General features: G+C 43.7%; 1 protein-coding gene across 2 annotated transcripts in view; it reads right to left on the bottom strand.

The window, feature by feature from the left end:
* Window positions 1–13,457, bottom strand: part of LOC146855198 (poly(U)-specific endoribonuclease-like) — a 524,935-nt gene that overhangs the window by 157,220 nt on the left and 354,258 nt on the right. The window contains exons 6-7 of one of the 2 annotated variants that reach the window (XM_085652849.1): window positions 12,659–12,812; window positions 5,607–5,800 (exon numbers count right to left, since the gene is read on the bottom strand). In XM_085652849.1, the coding sequence (XP_085508975.1) occupies window positions 5,639–5,800; window positions 12,659–12,812 (316 nt within the window). In that variant the 3' untranslated portion in view covers window positions 5,607–5,638. Of the gene's footprint in view, window positions 1–5,606; window positions 5,801–12,658; window positions 12,813–13,457 lie in introns of those variants that run through there. The other variant, XM_085652848.1, reaches the window with a different exon arrangement.

Raw genomic sequence — 13,457 nt, 5'->3', positions numbered from 1 at the left:
ACAGATGTGTGATAACTTGTGCTTAGATGATCCCCCCCCAAATCGTCCCTAGGTGACTGAAATGCCCGTAGGCTTTTCCTCTGGCTTAAGCAGGTCTTTTGGTCTAAAGGTGTTGGGGGTTCCTGGCGATGCTTTGTGCTGCACCCCCCCCCCCTCCATTACTAGAGCGTTTTCTTGCATCAAAAGGTACAACAGTCATCACAGAAAGTCTCATTGTGCTGGGCCAGCAGGCAGAGTTTACACATGCCATGCTGGTCAGACCAGGGGCAGTAGGGGTTGCAGACTAGGCAAAATTGTAAGGCGTGCATTCCATGCGGTTTCCCTTCAAGATACAACCGGAGATGTCGAGGATCATCGATAAATGGGAGCCCCAGGTCAGGGTGCGTATAGAAAGAAGAGCTGAGGCGTCGTGGACAATTCCTTTGCTTGCCGGCAGACACGCGGTGGACTCCAAATCGGCGAGTACAAAATTCAAAGGTCTGGCACTAAAGAATACAGGGAGGAATGTGTCAAGCTTGAAAGTCTATCCCCAAGGGCGATGACAGTGGTTGCCTGGGTATAAGCAGCCCTATGTTGGTTTACCTAGTGTTATACCTGTCAGCTTAGAGTGGTCTTCCCAAAACGTTTGCCTCCTTGCCTCCAATTTTGCTGATCTTGTTTTGTTGGTTTTAGGACTCTGAGCAGTTTACCACTGCCAACAAGTGCCTGTACTCTCTCCCTAAAGCTAATTTGATTGACTTATCCACAATTGCCATTTACTAATTAGCCCACAGTAAAGTGCACTGCATGTCCCCAGGGCCTCTAAATTAAATGCTACTAGTGGGTCTGCAGCACTGATTCTGCCACCCACTTAAGTAGCCCTGTAAAACATGTCTCACGCACGCCACTGTTGAGCCTGTGGGTGCAGTTTACACTGCCCTGTTGACTTGGCATTTAGAATGCCTTATCAAGCCTTAAACTACCCTTATAATGCATACAAGTCAGCACTAAGGTAAGCCCTAGGTATCCTACAGGGCAGGGTGCTATGTAATTGGAAAGTAGGACATGTACTTTTAAGGTTTTACATGTGCTAGTAGTGAAAAAGTCTAAATTTGTTTTTCACTACTGTGAGGCCTACCGCTCCCATTGTTTAACAATGGGGATTCCTTGTTACTTCTAATAAGTGTCATTTGCAATTGGAAGGAGACAGAGGTGTCATGTTTAGTACCTATGGAAATGAAATGATAAATTCTCTTTAATGGTAAAGTTGAGTTTATCATTACAATTTTAAAAATGCTACTTTCAGAAATATGCCCAGTGTGCCTGCAGCCTGTCTCCAATACATGTCTGGGGTGGGTGAAAGCTGGGCTTTTTGCATTACCTCTAGACAGACACACACAAAGGGAGCTTGGATGTGACTGATGGGCCATCCACATCCTGATCGGCTATTCCAGGCAGGAGGGGAGGGAGAAGCTGGGAACACCCTCACACTTACACCTCAATAGACTGGGTCCTGTCCCCACACAAATGACTGCTTAACCCTCGGTAGTGAATCGGGCTCAAGGCCAGGAAGGGAGGACCTCTGTGCACTTCAAAGCCCCCTTGAAGTCTGCCCCACATCAGAGGCACCACTGGGTAGAAGAACTGGACTTCAGATCCTACCAACTTAGTACATTTCTGAACCTGTGAATATTCTGCCAAGAAGGACGACTGCTGTGCTGCTGAAGGACTGACATTCTGCTGGACTGCTGCTCTGGAAGAATTGCTTTCTTGTTATGCTGACCAGCCGCCCTTTTTGCCTGTACGAGAAGACTGGAACCACATCAATTGAACCCAGAACCAGAAGGACTCCGATTGCATGCTGGCTTGCCTACTAATCGGGGTATCTCCTCAGCTGGAGCGGAGGAGGGTCGCTCCACTTAAAATCCCGCCCCCCCAAAGCCCCTGAGATTAAAAATATGGTAGTTCTTTGCCATTTTATTTTTCATACTCCCGTCCTGAGCCCAGCGTTAGGAAGGGGCAGGGCTGCTGCAGACTAAACAGTGCATCAAACCGCCCCATTCCTCTGTGCTACTGTCAAAGTGTGTGTGGCTTTTTGGCCGTCCGTCTTGCGACGGCCAGCCAAACATACACACTTTAAACCTCTCAACCCAGCTGTCTTATGGGTTGAAAGCAAGTGCAGGCCTCCGGGACACTTGGGAGCACCGAGGGAGGCTACTCTCGCCAATCAGGGCACTGCTCACATGCTGCATGTGTGCAGCCCCAAGATTGGGTAAGGGAGTTCCAGCATGCGGTTCCAGCTCCTGGATGAAGAAGAGGTCCGGAGCGATGTGGTCCTGTTAGGTAAGTTGTATTTTTTTTTTATATAATGTTTTGCACCCGCCCCCCCATCCCCACCCCTCCACTGCCACTGGTGTGTACTCAATAAAGATGTATTTCTGGAACAGCAGGTGCATTGCTAAAAGTTAGGAAGGCCAATGGCCAGCAGGGTTTTTTCTTTTTTTTTTTTTTAAACACAAGCCACTTGCACAATTGATGGATCTAAGACAGAAGTGAAATTAATGGCTTGCATTTACACACAATCTCGCCTCATCAAAGAGCAGTCTGTGGGGGGAGCATCCGTTTCTTTAAAATAACAAGCCATTCACTTTTTACCAGCAGAAACCAGCTCTCGCTTCGTATCGATTATTTTTAAGCAAAGATTTCACACGCCCGTTTGCAGCGATATACCATCACTATGGTGCAAGAGGTTCGACAAATATGTTTTCCAGATGATGTCCTGCCACCTAGATGCAACTGTCCAGTCCTGCACTTGAATTTAAACATTGTTTTTTTGTACTTCAGTCCAATTGATTCAATGTATCCCCAACAAGACTACGGCTCCCTAAATTCAACAATTTGTTAAATAACTGTACAGAACATAAGGACATCTTTTTAACCTGAAGTCATTTGGCATCCCTACTATCAGATGACGACCCACCACTGCTGCCACATATCACATACACCAATCGCACCAGAGTACCTCTGTTTACGCACTTCGTGACCTCAGAAGCTGTGGGTATAAAGCACTACAAGGCCTCATCTGGCACAGTCTGGATTATATAAATTCACAATACAAGGGGCGTGGCGCTGTGTTTCCCCAAGTGACGGCAGTTATTGAAACAAGTTACACTCTTATTTACTTTTAGGCACGTCACACAGTAATCATTACAGAGAAAAAACTTTGCTCCGGTCACGTCTATCTCTTTTAGCCCAATAGCACACTGCATTATGGGAATTGTAGCCTCTTTCTTAACACTGCAAACACAGCTTCTGAAATTTCAAGGTGCAAAGTAATTATAGTGCCTAAACAGTCCGTACTTCCTAAAAGGTGCCACACTACGTTATGACTGTTAAGGGGTCTTGTAGTGAAATCTAGCCAATGTTACTGTCCAAAAACATACATTTTTAGATAAGAGCAAGGGCACGGAACCCTAGTCCAAACAATCCTCCAGACCAGGCACATATTTGTAAGCTCCCCTGTCTGAGTTATGATCTTGTGAGAACAAGGACTTCCCTTTCCTTGGGTTTAACTATCGTGCGAAGTGGACACAGCCTGAAGAGGGGTCTGATTCTCAATGTTAGTCAATGGCGGCCGGTAAATGCAGGACCAATATACATTATTTTTATGTTTTCCACTCACTCCTGCATCAGTTTTGCAACAGTGACTCAATCAGGACATTTGGGGATATCATACTTCCTAGGAATGTCCAATTTGAGCAGGAATCCCTGGACACTGAGCACAGATAAGGCAGGAGAGGGGGCGGGGGGGGGGGGGGGAGTCTATTACGATTGTTCCTCTGCTGAGCTGTGTGTGTGTGTGTATATATATATATATATATATATATATATATACATATATATATATATATATATGGAGAACAAGAGAGAGAAATAGCACTTCGTGTTGCAGTTCTTCTGTTTCCAGGCGCTGTAATTAACAGTTCGTTGGCGTATAAAAGGAGGTATGTAATTCTACCATTTCGAACACCTGGCTCCACCTTGGCCCGCCTCCAGGCATTGCTGGTCAGTGGTTGCTTCTCCAAATAATTAGGGTACCAGCCGCCACTGCTACTGATTGAAATCTCAGGGAAGTAAAAGACTTTCAACTCACCTGCTACTGCACCTGGACTCTGCCATCTGAGAATCTTTTCCTGCCAAGCCCTTGGAAGTGGGTATAAAGTGCTGCTCCAGCAACAATTTGTGGATCGCTGCCGTTGCGCAGTTTAGAACCGGCACATCTCCATCGATGCATACTGCTGCCAAAATCAAGTACATTGCATCACCGACTGCGTTATGCTTTGCCTCGGTTTCTGATGCATCTTCAACTTTGCAAAGCTTGACGGTGACGCATCGCCTTCATCGTCTATGATACAACGCCTATTTGGTCCTCACAACTCAACTTCGACGTTCATGCAAACAAGGTACTGTGCAGCGGGCCAAGGGTGGTCCCTGTATCTGACCCACGCTCCATCGCTGCCAGCGCCGAACTTTTAGATCTGTAAATGACAATGCCTATTATTTATGTTTTAAAAACGAAAACAAAAATAAAAGGCATTGTTATTTGCATGTCAATAGCTCAAACTCGCATAAATGTGACAACTATTGCATTGCAAATGCTTGTTGTACTATTGTTATCGCTATTATGGTTGTTTTTACATACCGAATAAAAATTGCCTTGACTTGAGTGAGTGTATGTGTAGCACTTAAAGCACTCTGTACGACTAACTCAAAGCCTTTTGGAGGGACAGGCGAAATGAAACAGAGGAACAGAGACAAGGGAAAAGAAAAGATATGGGACTGAGGAAGAACATGCAACCTTTAGGGAAGGAGTGGTTGTCTCCCAAAAAGCTATTTTCGTGTCTGAAGTGCAGGTTTTGCTGTTTGTTTTGTTCTGCGCCTGTGTTTGCTCTAGAGCTTATATATCTTACCTAAAGTGTTTTCATATCTGTCAATTCGATCTTCTCAATAATACACATGAAATGCTTTAGTAAAAAATAAATGATTATTTTATGAATCAGCAGTTTCCTAATAGGCAAATACCACAATAACATATATGAAATAAAATATATACAATACTGCATGTGGGGTGATTACATATGGAAGAGGGGTTTAGGCATACCAACAGATGTCAGTAAGAAAAGTTCACTTGTTTGTGCATTAAATGTGGGAAAATCTATATTACAAGGATAGAAATCTGACCACTGTGCCATATTTTTATAGGGTAGGATGGCAAATAGTGAAGTTACATGCAGGGGGCACACATTATTAAGGACACCTGCCAGCCGTTGCACCTTGTACTGTTTCCTCTGGTTTCATGTTGTACCTGAGAGTATGAGGCAGACAGCCCAGCCGCGGAGCCATGCTAAGCTCACCCCTCCCCACGGGCTGTGCCCACTCTGTGGATATACCCGGACCACGACATTGGTGTATGTAACAAACTGAGATCTATCATACACTGCGTCACACAACGGCTGCCATTAAAATGCCATTATCGCACCGTAACCAACACTGATCAGCACGGCACGGGCATCATTTACTTAACACAAAATGCAGCGCTTCAGCATCAGGGGTGCTAAGCGCTACAGATATGTAATTTCAATGCAGTTCAATACTGCGACTAGGTCAATGCCATCATATTTTCGAAAGATTTGGAAATATATATTTCCAGGAAACCTGTTGTAAGCATATCGATCTCAGCTGTATTATGAGACAAATAGGTGGTTACGAGACGTCCTTGGGTTCCGGGAGCCGCTTGCTGCCTCCTGACTGGCGATGTACCCTATGGAGAAGATAATGCAACGATGCACGATTTTTAAAATGTTGGAAGAGTGAAACTTCGCTAGAGAGCAACGGAGGCCTAGCTGGGTTAAACAGAGAAGAGCAGAGAGAGAAACAAAGAGGTAGAAAGGAGATGAGAGGGAGAGAACAAGAGCGGGTGAAGCATATGAAACAGTTGAAATACATTTTATAAATCACAGCACACGCATTTAAATACCAAATAGAACAACAGGCGGGGGAAGAACCACCTATCTACATTTTGCTGTTCACAAGCCCCTTCTCCACTTGGACACTGATGCAACGATTAACCGCGTCCAACATCTCGGATACTGTGACGTTCCTTTCTGTGGTGTAATCGTACTACACTGTCCTCTCCCACTGCAGCGGTGCCAGGCAGACCTTGGCAGTGGCGTCACTAGGGTTGGTGTCACCCGGTGCGGGTAACTCATGGTGTCACCCCCTCACGACTTACCGCATGGACCTCCTCCGCTCCGGCTTCCCCCTCATTTCAGGGCGTGCCTGGCGGTTTAACCAGATTTAACTGGTGGATGCGTTTCTGCCAGGCAGCTCTCCACCATGGTGGAGTCATGTGACAATGACACCGTAGTTAAGACTCCCACCCAGGTTTGGACATCGGGGGGAGGTGCTCCTTCAAGCTATTCCAAGTAAAGGTCTCAGTTCAATAGCACATAAATGCCCAATAAAGGGCAGCCAAATATAGCCCCACCCCCCTTCTTGTACCCTGATGGGAGTGACAGAAGTAAATGGTCTGAAAAATTATAGCGCCACAGATTCACCCCTTGTGTCGTCTTCACATTTCAAATTACAGATGGCTGCCAGGTCACATGATAGTGAATTTTACAGCACATTTTTCATTACATATTCAAATTGTATCAACTTTCAAAGCCCAGTAAATAGTAGATGATGACCTTAAAGAACATCAGGTTACCCACCCAGTCATATGTACCCATAGACATGCTTTCAGAGAGCACCAAAAATAGACACAAGTAGTGAAGCAGAGAGAACAAAGTAAAAGTGAGACCAGCTCCCACATGGTGTGTAGCGAGCAAGGGCAGTGAGCAACCACTACTAGGGGGAGTTTGGGGGTTGAACTTCTCCCCCCCAAGAAAATTTGGGAGACAAAGGCCAAAACAAAGCGTTTAACACATTTTTCATTACATATTAGATTGTATTAACTTTTAAAGCATAGTAAATGATTACTTTATAGAGCACCAGGATTCCAGTCATAAATCAGACATTCCTACAGAGAACACTAAAAAATGAAATGTCGAGCATGAAACATTAATTTAAATATAACCAATATATTCTTCTACCATCCAAATCTGTGTAGACAGTGAGAGCCTAGCCGTGCCTCTGCAGACAGAGACCCCTGTGCCTGTTAACAACAGTGTTATAATGACTCATTAATCAGGTTGTACAGTGGGCTACCTGCTAGTCAACAGTTTATTGGAATTTATAATATCATAGGTATGGTACTTTATACTGGTGTGGTGTTCCCACTATCTGGCAACACGATATATCAGTGGTCGAAGTGGGGGAAAAAAAGTAGGGGAACTGTGGGCGGAGAATCAGAGGGCTGGAATAACCCAAGGATTGGATCAGTGGGCGGAGCCAGAGTTGTGGCCAGAATGCGCAAACATCCCAATTTTTTGTATTTGTTTGGTTTCACTGCCCAGTTTATCAACCAAAGGATACACATGATTATTTAAGGTTATAATAAGTTATTGACAGTAAAATGTATTCACAAAGTGGGATATACTTCTAATCACAGAATGTCCCCAAATACGATAAAAAGCACAAGCCATTTGTCTCCGAGCCATGTAGTTTCTGTCATCAGCACTTCTCCCTTTTCCACAACAGCAGTTCAAACATGAATGGCTAAAATTCCTAGTTTGCAAATGTTTTCTAAATAATAATGGCTCTGCCATATTTGCCTCATAATGTAAGATCTGCAGCATGATCTGACTAATAAATTGTAGCTCAAACGTATCAAAAGTTAATAAAAAATGTGACTTGTGTTGCTGCGGAGTAGATGACAGTTAATAGCTCACTGTTCTATGTTAGGATTTTAACTTAAAAACTGCAAGTAACAAAAGGATCTCTCTGACAAAAGTAGTAGCCCACTGGCCTATTTACATTATATGCACTTTGTGATCTGCATGGTGCATGTTCTTTGCAGCAGGTACATTAACCCTCTGAGCTACCTTTCCATGAGTCAAATCTTCCATTAGACAAAATTCTGATCACTCTCTACGAAGAACATTAATCACCAGAGTCATCATGACATTTTTATTGTTACCGAAAATTGCTGGAGGCCAGGAAGGAGGCAGCAAGCGCTTTTAAAACCATAATATACTTGCAAAAATGATGCCTCCACCTAAAGTCAGCACCTGGTGTGGTCACACCGGTTGCACCTCCCTAGAGCTGGCCCTTCTCAAGGGTCCTGTGATCTCAGTGACAGGGTCACTGTTGTTCTAGGGTGTGCTGCTTCATAGGCCTGCCCACAAGACTGGAGGTGAACTTCAGTATGAAAAGTGGTGGACAAGCCTTGAAAGTTAAACTACACGTCATGCTAGGGTCCACCTGCTGGTGCTACGACACCGGGGCTTCTAAGTTCTTGCGAAGCCTTCTAAGGTCTAGCATGAGATAGTGCTCTCTCAGGAGAGTGGTCTGGCGGACTGGTTGTTAAGGCTGAACCTGGTTCCCCAGTTCCAAATTCAGCAGCTCTGGCCATAGTGCCACATCCTCTCCCCCACTGAACACTATACTGTGCCACTGAGAAAAACTCAGACTGCCTTCAACTACAACCCAATTGTTGCCAGCTATAAACACCTGGATGCGGCTCAATTTAAATTACACACTGGGCAAAACTCGTTCATACCATAAAGAGGTGTCTGCCATCATGCGTCTAGTGGAAAAGCTGTTGACTTTGGAACCTTGGCTTGAATCCAGGCCAGGGGATTAGTTTCCCATTGGTGCAGTGGCACTGGCGACCAGGGGCTGGGGGGGCCCACCAAACCATGATTATTGCTCAAATTTGTAATTCAAACAGCATCCAGGTAGGCCATTTCCTTCCTTGCGCTAGGCTACATGACACGCTACCGATCCATACTAGAGTACTTAATCGAAATTCTGTGATTTCAGACACTCACGTAACATACCTTTATTAAAAAAACAAATAATGTGTGAAATGCAGTTGTAAATGTAAGTAATTTCATTGTTTATTTAAAGGCTGTAAATATCCCCTTGGTATCTTTTAGACTGACACTCCAGTGCGAAACGATCCATAACAGGATTTGTAATGTGTAAAAAAAAAAAAATAAGCACATACATACAGCAGACTTCATTTATAAAAAATTCAGCGGGAAAAATGCACCGACCTCCACGTCACTTTGAGGCCGTTGCACCTTTATTACTCACCTGGAATTCGGTGTCCTGCGCCAGCTGTTGGCCTCACGTCCCGGTAACCCCTGCGAGGCTGCCAAATGGAAACGGCCATGTACCCTGCACCGAGACAGAACGCGAAAATAACTTAGTCATCAACCAACAGCATTCGAACAGGTTTGCTTTGGCCTTCGGAATGACATCAGCCACCTGTACCCGGGCCTAGAGTCTCTAGTGACGACGCCACTGCCTAGAGAGGCGCACAGACGTTGCGGAGGAGGAGACAGTGTGCACTGCGCACAGGCACCTCCTCCTCCTGAAAGGTTAGGTTGCGTTGCGTTGCTCTTCACGGCACACACCGGCCCTTTGTTGTCACCCCGTGTGAGGGTGTCACCCGGTGCAGTCCGCAACCCCTGCACTCCCACAGGGACGCTGTTCGGCCTTGGGCTGAGTGGTCGCAGAGGGGTGGCCTCCCTCAAGGCTCAGCCGACGCAAACCTCATGCACACTTGTTTGATAAGCATGCGCACAAACGAGGGGAAAGCACATACATACGGGGAGCTGCGAACAACGCAGGCGTGATTAAGAGGCAGCAAAGCTCACGGCCATCTTTGAATGGAATGCGAGTTAAAACGTGGAATGCCTCGGATGCTTGTAGAATTTAAAAGTGAAGGTGGGCCTCGCGCTTAATATTTAAAAGTGAAGGTGGCTGTGATGCTTAGATATAAAAGTGAATGTGGGCTAAGTGAAAATGGGCGTCAGACTTAGTATTTTAGAGTGAAGGCTGCCCTCGTGCTGAATATTTAAAAGTGAAAGCGGGCGCCGCGCGGAGTCATTAAAAGTTAGTGTTTTAAGTAATTAATAGTTACAGATCACCAGGTGCCCATTGCGCACGCCTTTAAAGCAGGCTGCCTGTACACAGAGTGCGCTGCAGAAACAGCATCTTTCACAAGAGGAACATGCCCAATCCTCCTTAAAACAAAGCCCCAAACCAACTAACATCCTACTAAAAAAGCCCAGATGACAGTCGACATCGAAAATTGCTAAAAGCCTAAAAAATATAACCAACGAAGAAGGAGGCATGGCGAAAGACGTACCCCCAATACAACTGTGGAATTAGGAGGAGGTGGGAGGGAGGCAAACTATATTTAAATGTAATCAACTATGGTGCTGATACTACACACAGGCAAACAGAAACAGAGCAAGAAACCAAGAAAAAAAGTAGTCCCCCCGAGAACAGACTGTACTTAGTCCCTGCTGCATGGGAGGAATGGAAGAGAGAAAGGAGGGACAAAGAGGCAGGACTGACCACTGGCAAGCAAGGATTTTTGAAGGACACTGAAACAAACATCAAAAGCTGGCTTTAACCCAACGTAAGAAATTACAATAGTCCACAGTAGATTGCTCAACTATACCAACAATATTTAACCAACAAAAAAATTAGGCGGAAGCTGAAACGTTGTAGTGGAAATATATTTTTGTTCTTTGGTGAATCTGTTTGAGTCACTTCTTTCTTGGATATATAGATATATATATAGATGGATATATATATATATATTCACTTAAAAAAACCATAGGTTTCACACATGTTATAGTTAGCTGGACATTTCCCTCGTAAAAAACCAATGAAATTCCCCCGATATAGTTAGTGCAGGCAACCATAACTCACGCGACCGCAATCCTCTGCTGATGACGTCAGATATTACATCACTGATTAAATATGTGTCTTTCTGAAAAATAAATATTTGTAATATATGTATAGCTAAAGATTAATGGAAGAAGACATGGGTAAATAGGTGTCTAAATACAGTGATGTAATATCTGATGTCATCAGCAGAGGATTGCGGTCGCGTGAGTTATAGTTGCCTGCACTAACTATAACGGGGGAATTTCATTGGTTTTTTACGAGGGAAATGTCCAGCTAACTAGAACATGTGTGAAACCTATGGTTTTTTAAGTGAATTTGCAAGGTTTTTTAAATGCTAATTCCTAACTATAACGTGTGTGAAACCTATGGTTTTTTTAAGTGAGATGTACGATTTTTTAAATGCTAAGTTATGTATTTATTAATATTTTTTTTTTTCCAGGTTCTTCACCGTGCGCGCACCGTACGCGCACGGTGCGCGCCTATAGATATATATGTACTTTTAACTGAAATTTTCTCAGGAACTACTGAATAGATTGACTCCAGATATTCAAAAGGTACATCCCTGACCTGAGGACTTTCTCTTTGCCAAATTTCAAATAATTCTGTTCAGCCGCTCGGGCTGTACCTTGGACTAAAGGTCCCTATGGAAAAATGCATATGGAAAACGCGTTTTGGGACCCCCCTTTTTTCTCGGCCCCCGCTTGACTAATCACCCCGAGACTTTCAGGGTAGGAGCGGAGCGCCCCACCTATTTTGAAAAATTCGCGAGGATTCGTCAACCGGCGCCAAAGTTATTCAAAATAGAATTTACAGATTTCCTATGGAAACACGGTCCTAACTATAACTATCTACTGGCGACCGCCAGTAGATATATATATACACATACATACACACACACACACACACCCACCACACTTTCCCAACAAGATACAGTGAACTTAGCAATAGTAATAGTAATAAACTGAAAGTGGACAAGAGTAGACATTGTGAAATGGGAGTCTGTTATTTTCAAGCAACTGACTTTCTAAGTATGTACTTTTCCCTCTACCTTTTTCCTACCCTCTTTTGACTCTCAACGCTTAACAAGTGGGGTCCAGTAGCAGATTCCATTTTGTCACCATAGAAAACCACCAATAAATCATATAAAGGGAACACCGCTTCTGAGCAGTGTGTAAGTAGAAGTATGTGACAGCCTCTGAAAGGGTGAGACATGTGCATTGTTGGTACTGTGTGCTGAGGCTTCTCTTCGGTTAACACGCCAACGCCTCTTATATATGGAGGGTGAAGTATAAGCATGAGTAAACAAATTATTAGCTACTTTTTTTTACCGGTTCCGATACAGGAATCTCAACCAGGTGAACATAAGAGGTAAATAGACAATTCCAATTGTTCTCGCTTTTCTGCGTCTTCCCACAGTTAAACATTTAATCCTTTCAGAAGTGTGTGGGAGGTATAAAAATACCCATGCGTTCCGAATACACGTCCCACGATTATTCTAGGAGCGAAATTACAATACACTTGTCCTCGAATACCTGAACTATTGTTACGCTTCTCTGAGAGGACATACAAATATGAATATCCGACTCTATCTACTTTCGCGGGGAGGCATCGAAGGCTTAATGAGTTAGAATGCTGCTATGGGTGCATATCATTTTTTTGCAACTTTGTGATCTGCTTTTCAGTCTCACTGGGAGGTGAAAGTTTTGCAGAAGTTTAACACTGCAGGTAATGATTATGGGAAAGAAACCAGCCTTTCAAAGTGCAATGGTTTTGTATTTAATCAGGAACAGAATCATAAATGACTTACCCTGCTTTTGTATTGCCTGGCAACATAACCCTTGTAGTCAATATGGTTCCGCTTCTCTTGCAAGTAAAACTGAACCCAGTTATGAAGACCGATGATCTCATTTCCACGCTTGGATTCCCCTACAAATACATGCTCAAATCCACATGAATCTGCCCTGAAATCAAATTTAAAAATGCTTTACATTCATTGCAAACAGAATACAATATAGAAACACAAAACATAAATATTACTAATGATCAAAGTAAAAGTTGGCAACATATCAGCACAAAGTTGCTGAACAGCTCTTACTCAAGAAATGTAATGTAAACAGGACAACGTGTAATGGGAAAGTGGAGAGATCAAGTTTGCTTTACTTGCATGCAAGCAGAAACAGCGAAGAGCCAGCCAAGTTCACAGGAACATGAACCATAAAGTGCAAATGGCACAGTTCTGCCAAGGTGTACTGTAGGAAACTAGGTTGCTTAAACTGGCTGGGTTTGAGGCCGCAGTCTTGATATAAGGTGTGGCTGAGCTTCCATTAGGCCACAATAAACATGATTCTATTATATAAACAGATTTCTTTGAGGAATCCCAACCCTAATCTTGACAGCTTGACACAAGCTTGAAGGTCGAAACCAATATTACAGTAAAGAAATAAGCAATGCAAGATTGCTAAACCAATTTACTTAAATGACGACACACTTTAATATTTAAAACTACACAACAATTAACTAAACCTGATGTAGGGATAAGACGTTATATAAAAGTAAAAGTTACATATCTTTGGTAATACTTTTCTGGTGGATACATCATCTTATTG

Source organism: Triturus cristatus, chromosome 4_1 (genome assembly GCF_964204655.1).
Source record: "Triturus cristatus chromosome 4_1, aTriCri1.1, whole genome shotgun sequence".
Lineage (NCBI taxonomy): Eukaryota > Metazoa > Chordata > Amphibia > Caudata > Salamandridae > Triturus > Triturus cristatus.
The sequence above is the reverse complement of the archived record's forward strand: the minus strand, read 5'-3'. Positions and strand labels throughout refer to the sequence as shown.